This window comes from Octopus bimaculoides, chromosome 1, assembly GCF_046866305.1.
Source record: "Octopus bimaculoides isolate indiv1 chromosome 1, ASM4686630v1, whole genome shotgun sequence".
NCBI classification, from domain to species: Eukaryota; Metazoa; Mollusca; class Cephalopoda; order Octopoda; family Octopodidae; genus Octopus; species Octopus bimaculoides.
The window spans coordinates 175,378,613-175,395,469 of NC_142928.1; the positions used below are offsets into that span (position 1 = coordinate 175,378,613).

Here is a 16,857-nt window from a genome sequence, read left to right on the forward strand (position 1 = left end):
TAAACTGAAAGGCATATGCAGGAATTCAAACATTCCAAAGGGTGTCGTGATTGCTGTTTTCAGAATATCTGCAGATTCTACAAGGATTTGATTGTAAGCTTGCACTAAGTCGATCCTTGAAAACATGTGAGCTCCATGCAGCAAGCTAGAAAAGTCCTGTAGAAGTAGGACAGGATATGCATCAGGTACAGTGCAGTTATTTAGTAATCGATAACCACTGAAAACTCGCCAATTGGTTGATGACTTCTTAGGAATGCAGTGTATTGGTGGGGACCAGTTGCTGCAGGATGGGCAGATGATTCTGAGGTCGAGCATGTGCTGGAATTCTCACTTGATGGTCTTGAGACAATCTGGTGGTAACCTTCAGGATCGTGCAGCAACAGGTGGATCACAGGTCTTGATGTGGTGGGTGACTTCATGCTTGATAGGCTGATATGGAATACTGGTCGAGTGACGTCTGAGTATTCTTTAAGGATAGCATTGTGATAGGTTGTCATTGTTTGCAAAATGGTTGGGCTGACTGTGGCTATACGAGTGGTTATACTGCACACAGTGAGCTGACGGGGGCTGTCGACAAGTCTTCTGTGCTTGATATCTACCAGGAGACTGAAATGATGAAGAAAATCAGCTCCTAATGTAGGAGTTGGCAGTTTAGCAATGACGACTACCCACTGGAAAGTGCGGCATAATCCTAAGTTTAGTGTTAGGAAGTGTTCACTGTAGGTTGGAAACAGTGAGTGGTTGACTGCCTGAAGACAGACTGGTATCTCTTTTCTTTTGCCTGAATTGCAAGAAACAGGGATTATGCTGACTTCCATGCCAGTGTCAACAAGGAAACGTGTGCCTGTTACATGATCGCAAACGAAAAACAGGCGACTTTGTGGGTGAGAGCCAGGAACTTCCATCGCATTCAATTCCTGGCTGTGTCGTTTCCTGAATGGGATGCTGAAAATGAGCATGGGATCATGCATTACTGCACCTGTGTTCTGAACTTTTGGTGGTACCAACAAGTTTTCTGTGAATTATAGGTAGCACTCAGGCTTCGGAACCATCTACCAAATCGATGCGATCAGCTGTTACTTCGATGTGGGGTACCAAGTGGCAGGGCATGTATCTGTGTTGTCAGAGCCTGCATCTGTGATGCCTGCTGTGTCATCAATGAGCACAAGTCCGAAATTTCGGAAGCACTGGTTGCGGAAAGGAAAGGCTTTGTAGGGGGAACAGCTGATGTCACAGTCAATACCATTGAATATCTATGTGGTACCTCGGCGATTTTGTCAGCTAGTTCTGCCAGTTCCTCAATGGAAGTGGATTCTCATGTGGAAGCGAGGACTACCTGCGTGTTGGAGGGCAAACACTGGAGAAAAGTTGCTTAAAAATCTTTTTGGGGAGGATCTCATCTTCAAGAAGCTGCTTCATTCTTTGTAGAAGCTGGAAAGGCATTTTATTTCCTAATTCTTCCGATGTAAGGAGCTGGTGGAGTCACTTTTGTTGGGACTCTGAAGTCCTGTTGATCAGGGTGGTTTTGAATGTGTCGTATGACACAGAACTGGGTGGTGCCATAATGAGATCTTGGACCATGTTCATGATCTCTGGCGATAGGGAACTGATCACATGTGTAAGGCGAGATGCATCGCTAACTATTCAGTTGGAAGAAAACTGGGCCTCAATATGGTGAAACCATAATGCAGGATCGTGCATCCAAAATGGTGGAATCCTCAGCATAATTGCAGCCTGGAATGCCATGTTGACTGTGGATGTGTTTGTCACTGGGTTGTGTTCTGATAGAGCCATTGTGTGATGATAATTGCAGCAGTTTTCCAGTTATGATTTAGTGATGTGAAGGCTGTCATTCTTCAACGGGGTCACCAGATGTAGCGGGATGGTGTAGCAAAAGATGTTGTTCGGTAGCAGATGAAATAGGCATTTGGATGACATCAAAGTAAAACGATGGGAAAGTATTGGATTGTGATTTAAATAATTTATTTAATCAACATTTGCATTTACATGTTGTATACACCAGAAAATTCACTACATGACATTACCAACTTGCTTCGAGTTGGCGAAGAAGAAAATAAATGGGAAATACTGTGTTGATGTGATGAGGTAGAACCGGGCATGTTTTGTGTCTGTGTGTGCGTTGGTCATTCGGTGGTGTCTGTTTATGTTCTGCGACTGCTACTGTACTGGGTCATTCATGCTGAATATATGGTTCTATGTTGGCTGCTTGACTGGCGCAAGTTAACTGCTGACTGTCTGCTTGTCTCTTGACAGTTCGCCTGGTGATGGCTATCTGTCCTATTTCTGACTGTATTTATAATGGTCATGATAGCTAGAAGGACAGACATACCACAAGAGTAATTTCTACCTATGTAGGTTGCCTCCTGTCCACTTGAACCTTAAATGACACAGCTCAGGTTGTAGGCCGAAGGGAAATCTATCCATCAGTTTTTGACAGGACAAAGAAATTTCTTTTGTGCCTGTTTGGCCAGTGGTGGATCAGATGAACGAGAATTCTTAGATTCGGTTTTGAATCTCAGCTTGGAAAAAGGAATTGTTAGTTTTTACAGTCCACATTATTTGTTTTGAACTGGATGGATTGAAAGCAAGTACATTTATGTGCTTTACTTAAACTATCTTCAGCATGGGTTGAGGGTTCTCTGTCTTGGAAGACTAAATATTTAACTAATTTTAGAATAATTTCACAATTTTTCCTATGTTCAGAATTATATTTCTGAAAATAAAACTTTAAAATGAGAAACAATTCTAAATGTAAAGTGAATTGATTCTTTATATGTCCTAGCTTATTGTTAATTTTCGATATAATTTTTATACATAATACTAGTAACATGTATGGTGGTCCAAAATTTAAATTTTGAATTTAATTTTAATTATATCAAGGAGTCAAACATACAATTTCCTGTAAGTTAGACCGCCTCAGGGCCTCAGCAGACAAAATAGAAAAGGTGTTGCCCCAAAAGGTGGCAAGAGAGATGTACTAGAACAGCCACTCTGACTCATGGGGTTTGTACTTGTGGACAGCCACCTCTACCCTGATAACAGTGAGCAAGGATATGGTTCAGGGGCCAACAATGCTGGAGGTCTTCACTGTCACAGGCTCATCCTGTCAGAAAGTGCATGATTCTGTAGATCTATTTTAAATGCTGCTCATTTAATATTTTTATGGCTGTTTTTTGTGGTACTAAACCACCATTTCTCAACAAATAACTAGATTACAAGAGTTAGTAAATCAGAAACTACTGCATAGATATTGTGTTAACAAATCTATTTTGGTGTATATAACTTGGTAAGATTTGTAGTAACATTACATAAAACATAGCTCTTTGCTTTTGGATGTTATAAAATCAATTAATTTAACATGTTTCAACTTTAAACATGGAAAGCAAATTTATGATAGAAAGCTTTTTTTTTTTTTAATATTTTATTGATACCTGTAGGAAACGATGAATTTCAACTTCTACCACCAACTGCTTTCGAGACATTTTCTGTGGTTGGTGATGCAAACAAACAACTCTTTGAAGTGAAGTCTGAAATTGAAATGTTGAAAAAGGAAAACAAAAAATTGCGGTATGTTAATACCAGCCTTGCTGTGGCCTTTATTATTATTATTATTATTGATTCATCCCCTCCCCAAAATTGCTGCCCTTATGGCAAAATTTGAAACCACAATTCTGTTTTGTAGGTTTAAAGGAATTACAATATTTACTTTTATTAACATTCACTAACTTTGAAAGAGTTTAAAACAATACTGACAATGTTTAGATTTAGTATTTTCAGATTAGTAATGTTCATTCTCTTTATTGTCTCTTGTAGGCAGCAACAAAAAGTACAAATAAATGATTCTAAGGTAAGCCAGTGACTAATTTAAATTCATTTTCTTCATTTTTGAAACTGATATTTGTATGCTTATCTATTTTGGCATGCCTATTCAAAAACATAACTTATACTGTAGGTGATGAGTCATATAATCCGTTAAACTGTTGGGACACTACTAAAGATATTCTGTCACTGTTTTGTTTAGCTCCAGATCAGTTCTCGTTGAGTAGACCTGCTTAACCCAGTAGCATTCAAACCGGCCATATCCAGGCTAAATATTCTACCTCCTTTATTTTTAAGCCAATCAGATCCAGCCTCTTACAACTACCCTACAATGTCATTCCCAAAATTAAGAGTCACATCACACAAATCTCACAGCTATGAGATAATGCATGACTAATTTAAAACAATGTGAATAAAGAAGCTTTACATTTCACAGAGCAATCTGAATACTAAAGAGTGAAAAGCATTCTATCCTTGACCATTCTGTCATCTTGTATATGTAACATTATATTGTCCAGTGTTGCCTTCCTTTCTAGGATGTGATTTGAAGGCCATTTAGTTGCTATTTTTAGCAAATTGAGTACCATGCAGGTATACTGTTCCCTATGTGGTTTAGGAAAACATTATTTTTGAAGTATTATTATTATTTTTTTGCCTTGTTTTTGCTTGTGCCTTATCTGGATATCAATTGTAGAGATTGAACTCTGTTCAGTAAGCCATTCTTGTCTATTATACGATCTCTCTGTTTACATAAGTCAGTTGTACTGAGCCTATGGTATCAACTTATAACTTGTAGATTTGACTAGTTTGAAAGCTGAGTTTTCAAATCAAGAACATAACACTAGTACAGGTGAAAGGATATGAACCAGTGATCCTTCAGCTGCCAGTCTGATGTCTTATCACCTCAGCTACAGATTCATGATCATTGTTTACAGCCCTCTTCCCTCTCACATGGGTTGGATGGTTCAACAGAATCTGACAATCTGGAGGACTTCATTGAACTCCAATGCCTGCTTTGGCATGGCTTGTGCAACTGGATACCTTTCCTAACATCAACCACTTTAGAGAGTGTGCTGGGTGCATTTTTGTGGTACTGGCACGAGTGAGATCACCAAATAACCTTCACCGTCTTTCAGATAGTAGATGTGTAGTAGAGAGAAGACACATGGCAACCCTGTATTATTGAGTGGTTCACAGTGCCTGAAAGTGTCATATGAAGCTGCCACATTGTCTGTGATTCTCCATGTACAATGCCTTAACATGTAACATATGAGTTGTGCCAGAGTAGAATGAATGGTTTTGAGACAGGATGTCACTTCTAATGCTATTAACCCTATGCTTTCTCTCTCTTTCACACTTGCATGCATGCACATGTGCGCATTAAAATGGGTTTAGGAAGAGATATGTAGGATTGTAGGAAGAGATGAAGAACATTCACAGTTTTTGATTTCTATAATTTCACAAAATTGAATGTGCTGTAAATGGTATTTTATAGTAATATGTATTCTAACTTCTCTATTTACAGTTTGTTTCTCCAACTAGTGGTGTGTCTCCCAACACCAATTTCTTTCAACAATCATATCTAGAAAATCTTCTTACACGTCAAGCAAGTGAGGTGTTTGAACTTAAACAGCAGATATGTCAGCTTACTACAGATCACAGATTGGCAGTGAAGTTGGCTGAGGAACAAAAGCATTCAGAAATTAAGGAACTGATGGAACAGCAGCATATAACAACGGAAGCATTTAAACATAAGCATTATATTCAAATTAAAGAAATGGAAAATGAATATGAACAGAATAATCAAGAAAAAGATATGTTAATTCTAAACTTAAAAACAGAACTTAAGGAGAAAAATAATCTTTTTGAAAACCAGGTGGAATCTTTTGTTTAGATATTGTTTCCTTAACATTTCAAATTAAAAAATTTTCAGAAAAAATATTCAGTCAATCTTTGAATGTATAATGTATTCGTAATTTAATATCCTAGAATAAGTTTAAAGATTTTGATATTGCAAAATGTTTCTGCTGAGGAGAAACTACTTTTAATCTACAAGAAAGAATTTAACATTTGGAAAGATATCTGGTAGCTATATCAGTTTGGATTAATTTACATTTTCTTTTTTTTAATTTTGACTTGGAGGAATATCTTCTAAGTTCTGATTTGTTTATCACGAGCCATACCAGGGTGTCAAAATGGTATCTCTAATCATTGCTCTCCCGGTCTGTACTTGAATTGGTTAGTTGCCTCCCACATATTAAGTGATCCCAGTTAGTAGCAAAATGCTTGTTGCATTCTAAGGTTGGTGGTGTGTTACTTCTGAAATACTATATTTCAGTGGCCTGTCTTTAGTGGCTGATTGAATTCTAAGATCTAATGTTTGCTTATCAATATTCTACAGGAGGCAGCGAGCTGGCACAATTGTTAGCAAGCCTGACAAAATACTTAGCAGCATCTTGTCCGTCTGTACATTCAAAGTTCAGATGCCACCAAGGCTCTCTTTCTATTTTGATATTAACTGGACTTTCTTGTTTCCATTGTTTTCTGCCTCTGGCTTTCTTATTTATGTTGTCCTTGGAAATAGAACTTAAGAACATAGAAGTTAAAATATTGGTTTCAAATTTTGGCACAAGGCCAATAATTTCAGGCAAGGGAGTACATCAGCCTCAATGCTAACTGGTACTTATTTTTTTGACCCTGAAAAGATGAAAGGCAAAGTTGACCTTGGCGGAATTTAAACTCAGAATATAAATTTACCCAGCATGCTAGTGATTCTGCCAGCCTGCCACCTTTATAGAGGTTAAAATATTAAAGATTTACTTGAATAAAAAAATGTACCAATTGGTTTTAGGGGTAACTTTCATGTTTGGTTTCATGAAGCCTTTCCAAACCTTTTATGAAGATCTTTTGTTTGAAATTCTCACCTGATAAACATATAGTAGAATATATACTGATTTGTAAATGGTCTACATAAATGACAATATCTCATATCAAGCAGTTAAAAAAATGTAAGGGACTGGAGGCTAGCAGTTAGATGAATTAGCAGAAATGTTCCATTTTTATTATTTTTCAGATTTATTTTTGTTTTCAACTTAAAGCTATAATTTGTCTTTTCAGATAAGAGTTCTTAATTGTGATACTGATGTACATATAAGAAGTCAAGGTGAAACTATTCACATTCTACGACAACAATTAGAAACAGCTGGAGTTGAAATTAAACAACAGAATGAACAGTTAAAAAACGCAAAGGATTCTTTTGCAGTGGAGATTTTGCAGAAGGATGAAGAAATTTGGTGATTAACTTTGCTTTATTTTCAGCTTCTTTCATAGTGTCAGAGAAAAGGAAAGCAAAATTTTACATTTCAATTTTATCATTAATTAGAAAAACTCCTGCTGTCGTCCAAGATTTATTCCATGGTGCTCTATTGCCACTAATCCTGACTATCTAGCACATATAAAATTCTGTTTATTTGTCAAAATGTCGGTGATCCCACTGCATCTTTTGTATATATCCAATGTGCTTACTTAATATACCATATCAGTTTCCTGTATTCTCTCTTTACTACATATTGAACCAAGTCAATTCCTGTCTAGCACCTGGAATTACTATTCGCAGTTAATTATTAGCATTTTATTGGCACTTTTCTCTTGTTAACTTTTATGCCTTTAGATTGTAGAATAGGATCTTCCAATGTTGTTGTTTAGCTCTAATTGCGACCATCCTGTCTTTATATATATCAGTTGTTATATTGACCAGTACCTCCATTTTTTAAGATGGCAAGCTGTGATTTGAAAGGGAGATTTGGTTCTTATTCTGAATGAGAATCCAAGCATTTCTCTAAAATGTTATTTCTAATTTTAAAAAATTATTTTGTTATTCTTGTTTAATTCCAAACCAGGAATTAGTCCAGCAAACTTATGATCAAAGGCATTCCTGATATGACCATACCATTTTATATATTTTTATCAATAACTACATTGACCAATCTATTCTGTTTTGAAAATTTTAAATGGTAGAATCTGATTCAAGGGAGATTTGGTTGTTATTTGTAGAATGTCAGAGAACTATATAGAGGCTTCCTTGTTGGTTTGTCACTGGTCAGTTCTGAGTGAGCAGATAATGATCAAAGGCCTTCCAGCTATTATCATCTGATATTTTTCTGGGTATTTTGTATCTAGGAATATAAAATCCATTGTGTCTCTCTGTTTGAGGGCAATTTGGTTGGCTGTTCCTCTCAAAATTCCAAGCAACCATTACCATATATGATTGTGTGAGTGTTAGGGTGGTGAATTGGCAGAATCAGTCAAGGATCTGCAATGTGATATTTATTTATGTCTCTTTGCATTCTGAGTTCAAATCTCATCAAGGTTGACTTTATCTTTTGTTTTTTTGTGGCCAATAAAATAGGTATCAGTCAAGTACTGAAGTAAATATAGACTATAATCTTCCCTTAAACTTTGTGGTCCATGTTTAACAGCTATAAGTTTGTACTTTGTTAATTTTTAAATGTTTCATTTCCCTAATTTTTCTTTTCAGTTCTAAAAGCAGGGAAATCAAAAACTTAAACCAGCAGATACAACAGTTAAAGACATATATTGGTGACACTGAGAATGTGCCAAGATCTATAGAAATATTGGAAACAGATAAAGAAGTGCTGCAAAGCAGACTAAAAGTATGTCTATTAATTGAATATTTTTTTCATTTATTCATATATTATTTGTTTAAACAAAAATATGCATGTAGTGTTTAATAAATGGGCATATTTTTCTTATTCATGTATGTATATTCAAGGTGCACTAATTATACACATATACCGATGATGATAATGATAATACCCTATTTCTACCAATTTTTGTACTTACTAATTTAGTATATTGTTATATAACATCCATCCACCCATTCATCCATCCATCCACCCATCCATTCATCTTCTCTGCCCACTGTTCTTGGAGTAGAGTCCTGAGGCACCTCCTTCATAGAGTTCTATCAGATGCAACTGTCATTAAATTTTCCGGCAGGATTCCCCAGTGTGACCAACTGAGACTATGGATATCATTCAATCATCCTGTTCCTGATTTACTCTTAGGTCTCCTGCCAGTTGGCTCTACTTAAAGAATCTATCTTAAGATTCTTTCTTGCAACATTCTAATCACATATCTGTAGTGTTGGAACAATGACCACTCAATGTGGAGGGGTAGCAGGTTTACCTGGAGTGACTCCCTGATCTCTGAGTTATACATCCTGTTGAGTAACATTACACTAGAAATCCTTCAAATGAGTTCCATTTTGGATGCTTGTATTCACAGTTGCACTCTTTCAGTCAGTACCCAAATTTATGACTCTAGGTGAAGATAGGCATGAAAACTAAATTGATAATAGCAAGTTTGGCTTTTTTTACCAACCTCTCCTCTAAATAGATATTCAAGTTTATTCTTTTATAATATCCAGCAAACATTCTGCTTCAGTTCATGAAATGTGCCACTGCATTCATTAGTTGAAATATAGCAATTTGTTTCTTGGTTTGTTTTTCTCATAGGTAAATATCTGGAAAATTAGACTAAAACTAAAATATTTTACTTAGACATCTAATATTAGACATCCACTTTAATCAATACATCTTGTTTAATGTGAAGAACAAATTTGAGTGCAAATTAGTAAACATGTATAAGTAATTAAGTTAGCAGCTTGCCAAGTGCACTGGGTACTTTTTTTGTGACACTAGCATGAGTGAAGGTTGTTAAGTAACTTGCAAGACAAGGGAAAAGAAGCCTCTGAGAAGGAGGTGATTTTTTACCTGATATTGAGAGGCTAAAATATGAGAGAGGTGACAAGCACAAGTGTCTTGTATTAAATAGGAGTGGGTGTGAGTAGCTGGAAAGAAGATAGAGATATTGGTGAAGAGGTGAAAAGGAAATCAGTGAGGATTGTGATGTCAGACAGTATTGAGGTGGTGGGATAGATGTTCTCAACTCTGGTTAATGATAATTCAACAACAACTGATGCTGGAGTCAGAAGGAATTGGAGATCATCATCATCATCGTCGTTTAACGTCCGCTTTCCATGCTAGCATGGGTTGGACGATTTGACTGAGGACTGGTGAAACTGGATGGCAACAGCAAGCTCCAATCTGATTTGGCAGAGTTTCTACAGCTGGATGCCCTTCCTAACGCCAACCACTCAGAGTGTAGTGGGTGCTTTTACGTGTCACCCGCACGAAGGCCAGTCAGGCGGTACTGGCAATGGCCACGCTCAAAATGGTGTATTTTATGTGCCACCCGCACAAGAGCCAGTCCAGGGGCACTGGCAACGATCTTGCTCGAAAATTCTACGAAGGCCAGTCAGGCTGTACTGGCAACGGTCACGCTCAAAATGGTGTATTTTATGTGCCACCCGCACATAAAATACACCATTTTGAGCGTGACTGTTGCCAGTACCGCCTGACTGGCCTTATTAACCCTTTAGCATTAAAACCACCATATCTGGCCCAAATATTCTACCTGTTTTATGTTGACACTGGCCAGTTCTGGCCTCTCACATCTATCCTACCATGTCATTCTAAAAATAAGCAATCACATCATCAAAATCTTGATGCTATGAGATAATCATGATTATGTTAAAAGCATGTGAATAAACATGCATTACGTTTGACAGAGTAATCTGAATGCTAAAGGATTAAATATTATGCCAAGTCAGTGACTCAAACAGAAATTTGTCTTGTTAAAAATGCTACATAAATACAGTTCTTAAGCATTTAATACTGTTTTTTGCCTTTTTTATTCCATAGATCCTTACAAAAGAGAAAGAGCATTTACAATCAAGCAATGATCTTTTGAAGATTCAGTTAACATCTATTAATGAAATCTTAATTTTACAAGAAGCAGAATTATCACAGGTTAGTTATTGTAATTCATCATTGTTACAAGATAGACTTTTGTTTATCTCTATTTTTAATGTGTTTATTAAAAATATATAAATGTTCTATCTAATTCATCATAGATATTTTTTGCTACATTTTTTGAGTATACACCTATTTATGTGCTTGTGTGTGTTGAATATCTATCTTGTGGCAGAATATAGATCGTCAAATTGGCTGGAAGAAGGGGCACTATAGTACTGTTCTGTTACCTTCTTCCGGTAGGTATTTAGTCTAAGATGTCCAAAGGAGGGAAAATGGCAGCTGTCATGCTTTTGTCTTATTCAGTTTAACAGAAAATTGACACCTAATTTGATTTTAATTGTCTAGGTGATCACTTTTAAATTATAAATGTTTACTGATTTATATTATTGGTTGTATCTGTCTATTTTAATTACTTTGTCATTGATGATGATGACCAAAGACATCACATGAAAGAAAAACACAGGTCATGGTGTGTCTGGCTATGGCCAATCAGTCTAATGCATGCTTGGAAGGCTCTGCTGGGACTGAAGGTAAGAAGTTGACTCTGGACTTGTGCAGTTTGCATTTTATTCATGCCGAAGCAATCCTGTTTTGTTCATAGGAGGTAGCACCTCTGTTGGTGCAGCTTTGCTAGGCAGTGTGGTCTTTTGCTTGCATTTCTCAAGTGTTGGGGTTGATCTCAAAGCTCTTCAGTGAGGCTTTGAGTGAATCTAATAAGATGTGAACTCATTATAAAATACTTTTCACACTGCATTCCATTCAGTAAGCTGGATACTGAAAGGAAAGGTATCCAGTTGAATGTTTATTGTTTGAAAAGGAAATTAAACAATTAACCGATTAATATAGAAATCTTTATATATGTAGAAATTCCACACCCCTGTTAACATGAGAAAATCAATATAAAGATCATTACCCACTCTTGGAAGAAAAGTAGAAAAAACTATAATGTGTTGTATCAGATACTATAATGCTATTCCAAATATATTGTGTAATATTAGTGTACATGAATAACAAGGCATAAATGATTTGAGGGAAAAACCTCCTGTAAGAAGAAGCAGATGCAGCATAGTATGGACATGTAATGCACGTGGATGATGAGAGTTATGTAAAAATGTGTTAGGAGATCTAAGTGCAAGGAATCTGTGGAAAAAGAAGTCTGTGGGGAAACATGGTCAGAAGTGGTAAAGTCTGATCTCAGGGTGTTGAGCCTGTAAAAAGAAAGGAAAAGGAATACAAGTGGTGAGATGATGTGTTGGGAAGAACCCATCCAACCCTTGCTTCCATACAAAATGGATATAAAAATAATAATGATTGTACAATTCTAGATTTCTGAGATGAGGAATTTATATTATGTATACTGTTTATATTAGTTGGAGTGGTGTCAGGTCACTCCAGCTTTTTTCAGATGTCATGTCTTGAACTCGGTTGTCATGAAGCATGAAGAATGGGAACAGTGTACCCCCATGGATCAAATAACAGTTAGCTTTGAAATTCTGATACAACAATTGAGTTCAACACAAGACACCTGAAGAAAGCTGGAGTGTACAACAGCTGAAATGTAGTGAAAGTAACAATCAAAATGAGGACTAATATAAACACTATACATAATAATTATTGTTATATTCTTTGTTTAGTATGCAACCATTATTATTTGGCGTATTATATCAACTAATAAATATTTTATTTTCAATCTTGTATATTACACATGATTTGATGTGCCGAGAGCAATATGTTGTAAATTTTAGTGTATCATTTAGGCTGTATCATTATATTTAGTGTATCATTTAGGCTGTATCAGTATTGTAACATCATACACAAGCAAACAACAACTAGGTTATTCTTTTATGCTACATGCAAATAAATGAAAACAACCAAATGTCTGTGTACAGTTACAAAATTCTCCTAATGTCCTGATGTAGAAAGCTTAAATTAAGACCTTGCCTAACTATCCTGATGGATTGAATGTGTCCAACTACTCCTCTCATTGGTCCATATTGTACTATTTCTATTGTAGCTGATTTACTTCAATAGTGTTCTCTCAGCAAACTTGTTTTGTTCAGTTATCCTATACATATATACATATGCACATACTCATGTATGTCTGTAGGTATATACATATGTATGTATGTGTGTATGTATATATGTATGTATGTATGTATGTATGTACGTACATATGTAGATGTAGGTACCTACATACATACACATGTGCACACATGCAAATGTGCATAGATATATATATGCGTGTGTACATATGTACATGGATAATGACATACATATGTACATATGTATGTACATATATACATACACACATACATTCATACGTGTAGATGCATGTATACAAACATACATGTATGTGTGTGTGTGCATGCATCTTTATATATCATTTTCTAGTTTAATATTATGCAAATTTACATTAATTGTTAATGTAATATTTTGTTTGATTTGTGTTCCAGTATAAAGCTAAATACCATGATAATGAACAAGATGAAATTTTACTAATTAAAAAGTAAGTATTTTAATATAATCAGTATTTTAATATAAATATTTTAATATAATAAGTGTATAAAGATGTTAGTTCTGATTAGACAGGCTTATGATCAAAGCATATTTTTTTCTTCAGACATTGAGATCGTTGCCAGTGCCCCTGGACTGGCTTGTGCGGGTGGCACATAAAAGACACCATTTCGAGCGTGGCCGTTTTCGTGCGGGTGACACGTAAAAGCACCCACTACACTCTCTGAGTGGTTGGCGTTAGGAAGGGCATCCAGCTGTAGAAACTCTGCCCAATTAGATTGGAGCCTGGTGTTGCCATCCGGTTTCACCAGTCCTCAGTCAAATCGTCCAACCCATGCTAGCATGGAAAGCGGACGTTAAACGATGATGATGATGATGATTCTAGTATGTTGTTCCTCTTTTTTTAAAGACAGTATGATTTGAGGATGATTTAGCTGCTCGTGTTTGAGGGTATTTATTGTATGCTGTACTATATTGTAACAATACAAAAAAATAACAATAATACAATAAAAATACAATTGTCAGTTAGATTTCATATAATAATAACATGTCAAATAGGGATGAACTAAACAAATATTTCTTTGACTTTTAGATGGAGAGAGAAATTATTTTCTGTTATGGTCCAGCATAAATCAGCAATAATTCGGCAAGAAAATGATATAGTGAAGTGGAAAGAGAAGGTTGGTGACACTAATTTCTTTGATAGTTGTACTTGTTTGATGTTTGTATACTGTTTGAGAATGGAGTGTGGGTAGAGTAAACTTTAGGGAAAGTGAAAGAATGAGGTGTTGTACAGTGATAATTTATAAGACAGACCGTTTGGACAAGGTTGTATGTAGCATACAAGAGGAAAGAGCAAGCAAATATATAACCTGTATATGATGAGAATGGATGTGAAATTGGTTCATTTCAGGTGATTGATATAAAGTATGCAGAACAAAAGTAGATTGTTTAAAATGTAGAACACTGCTATAAAATTTGATGTTAGGAAATTTGAATGAACTGCAACGGTCTGATATAAAGATAACTAAAAGATAAGCAATAATGGATTAACTAGATGATTAACCTTGTTTTTACCTTTCTATTTACAATATGTTTCAATCAATATGTTCTCTAATTGCCTTCAAGTAGACAACAAACATATCCATAATGCCAAATTTCCATAGGAGATACATTTTCAAAGAAATATAAACTTATTTCAGAAAGAATAGCTATATTAAACTGGAGTTTTAACTGGGCCTACATGTTAGTTGCTTCTGTAGTTCTTTCTTACAGTAACATTATCCAGCATATTTTAGAGTTTCTGTTTTCATACAATAAATATTCATATACCCCGGGCATATGGCGTAGTGGTTAAGAGTGCGGGCTACTAACCCCAAGATTCCGAGTTCGATTCCAGGCAGTGACCTGAATAATAATAATAATAATAATAACAACATTGAAAAATACCTTAGGAATGAGAACCCAGGTTCGAAATTTCCCCAATACACCTGATGAAGGCTGGAGGGTATATTAGCTGAAGCGTTGTGTTAACAACAAACAAGATGAGGACAAATATCCCTCAAATGTAAATAATGTAAATATTCTTGTTTTAAATTGTCGTTTCTCCTCCTATCTGGAGTTTCTGGTGTTCTTCCATTTAGATTGTTAGGTGTCATCCTGTTGCAATGGGATCGAACCTAAGACCACTTTGTTGTGAAATAAACTTCTTAACTACGTAATCATGCCTGGTTACATATGATTTAGATTCTGACTTTTTACAGTAGGGTAGATTCACAGTGTAGTTGAATGAATTTGATGATTTACCAATTGAAATGAAAGGTAGCTAGAAACATGCTGAGGTCTAGTCAGTGTTTATTTATTACAGTGCATGGAATCTTCTATAAGTATTTCTTTGACTCATCTATTTCTTGAATTGGTTTTATTCTAGTTAGTGAAATGTGGAATAATGTTATGTTTGAATACTGACTCTCTATATAATCTTTCACTAAGTTTCAATCGTTTGAGCTTTTATGAAGTTCATGTTGGACGACTGCCTTATTGGTGCTTATTTTAATGCAGACTACGCCTTTCTTGTGAAGGGACATAACTCAATGACTCACTACCACAAGTTATTTTTCTTCGATGGCACTAATCTACACTTACTTATATTTATACCTACATGATTGGCATTATGCACAAGTTTCGACTAGCAAATTTCACTCACACGATAATAATCAAGTGAGGCCATAGTAGAAGATACAGGCAATGGGATCGAATGTAAAAACACTTTATTACGAAATAAACTTCTCAGCTGCACAACCATGTCTGGCTACAAATTATTTAGATTCAGACTTAAACAATAGAGCAGACTCACAGAATAGTTGAAGGAGTTGGATGATTTACCAATTGAAATGAAAGGTGGTTAGAAACACATGCTGAGGTCCAGTCAATGTCTATTATTTGCAGTAATAATTAATCTCAGAATTATAAAGTTGAAGGTATTTAAACATGATATCCAATTTATGTAAAAATATTAAACTACTCACTCTACTTTGTTGATTCTTGGAAGAACATTCAGCTGGAAAAATATATTTTTGATACTCAGTAATAAATTAAGGCAGACAGCTGGCAGAAACATTAGCACACTAGTGAAATCCGTTTGTCTTCATGTTCTGAGTTCAAATTCCGCTGAGGTCAACTTTACCTTTAATCCTCTTAGGGTTGATGAAATTAGTTCCATTTGAGCACTGGGGTCAATGCAATTGACTTACCCTGCCCTCAAAATTGCTGGCTTTGTGCCAAAATTTGGAACTAATGTTTAATAATGAATTATACAGGGTGTCCACAAAATTTGGGTACATGGTGATTAACACATACTTTAAGAAATTATTATTTCTTATATTTAATTGTTTATGTTATGATTTTATTTACTCCATGTACCCACATGGGGATTAACACATACTTTAAGAAATTATTATTTCTTATATTTAATTGTTTATGTTATGATTTTATTTACTCCATGTAGCCAGACTTTGTGGACACCCTGTACTTTGCTTTAAAACATTGAGTTGTTGCAAAAGGAATAGATTTATTTTATATTTGCATTGTACATAATTGGACTTAAACCAAATTTTGTTTCAACAAAGTTAAAAGAGAAAGGTCACTCTTCTCCAGCTAGTAAGACCAGTGATGTTCAGTTTGAACTTCAGTGTGTGGATGACTGCAGTAAAAAGTTGATTGGGAGGAAATTCTAGAGATCTGTTGATCTGAGGAGGAAGAAATTTAAAAAAATTGTTAAATGTGGAAAGTGGGAGGTGGAACACTGTAGGGGTCATTAGAATAGGAAAGACAGATATGTCAAATGAACTTAATTGCAAGAGAAGAATGGAGGTTGTCCTAGAAGCTGTAGAAAAGACAAAGAAGCAATGCATCTTTAACCCAGTGGTTGTAGTATGTTAGTAACTGTTTATTAATCTGTTGGACATAATTTTTGATGCAGTCTAGAATTCTTCTGAGCGTAACAGCAGTACAATCTCAAATATGTGAGCAGTTCTTCAACATGGAATTTTCATGAGCTTTATATAAACTTCTTTGAGCAACATATCTAACTTATTGTTTTATG

At 35.5% G+C, this 16,857-nt stretch overlaps 1 protein-coding gene across 3 annotated transcripts in view; it reads left to right on the plus strand.

Moving 5' to 3' along the window:
* LOC106867667 (coiled-coil alpha-helical rod protein 1) overlaps positions 1-16,857 on the plus strand; it is a 68,534-nt gene that overhangs the window by 1,780 nt on the left and 49,897 nt on the right. For 2 of the 3 annotated variants that reach the window (XM_089366353.1, XM_089366389.1), the window contains exons 2-9: positions 3,459-3,588; positions 3,835-3,868; positions 5,366-5,716; positions 6,958-7,133; positions 8,378-8,513; positions 10,626-10,733; positions 13,193-13,245; positions 13,846-13,933. In XM_089366353.1, the coding sequence (XP_089222479.1) occupies positions 3,459-3,588; positions 3,835-3,868; positions 5,366-5,716; positions 6,958-7,133; positions 8,378-8,513; positions 10,626-10,733; positions 13,193-13,245; positions 13,846-13,933 (1,076 nt within the window). Of the gene's footprint in view, positions 1-24; positions 186-3,458; positions 3,589-3,834; positions 3,869-5,365; positions 5,717-6,957; positions 7,134-8,377; positions 8,514-10,625; positions 10,734-13,192; positions 13,246-13,845; positions 13,934-16,857 lie in introns of those variants that run through there. The other variant, XM_089366354.1, reaches the window with a different exon arrangement.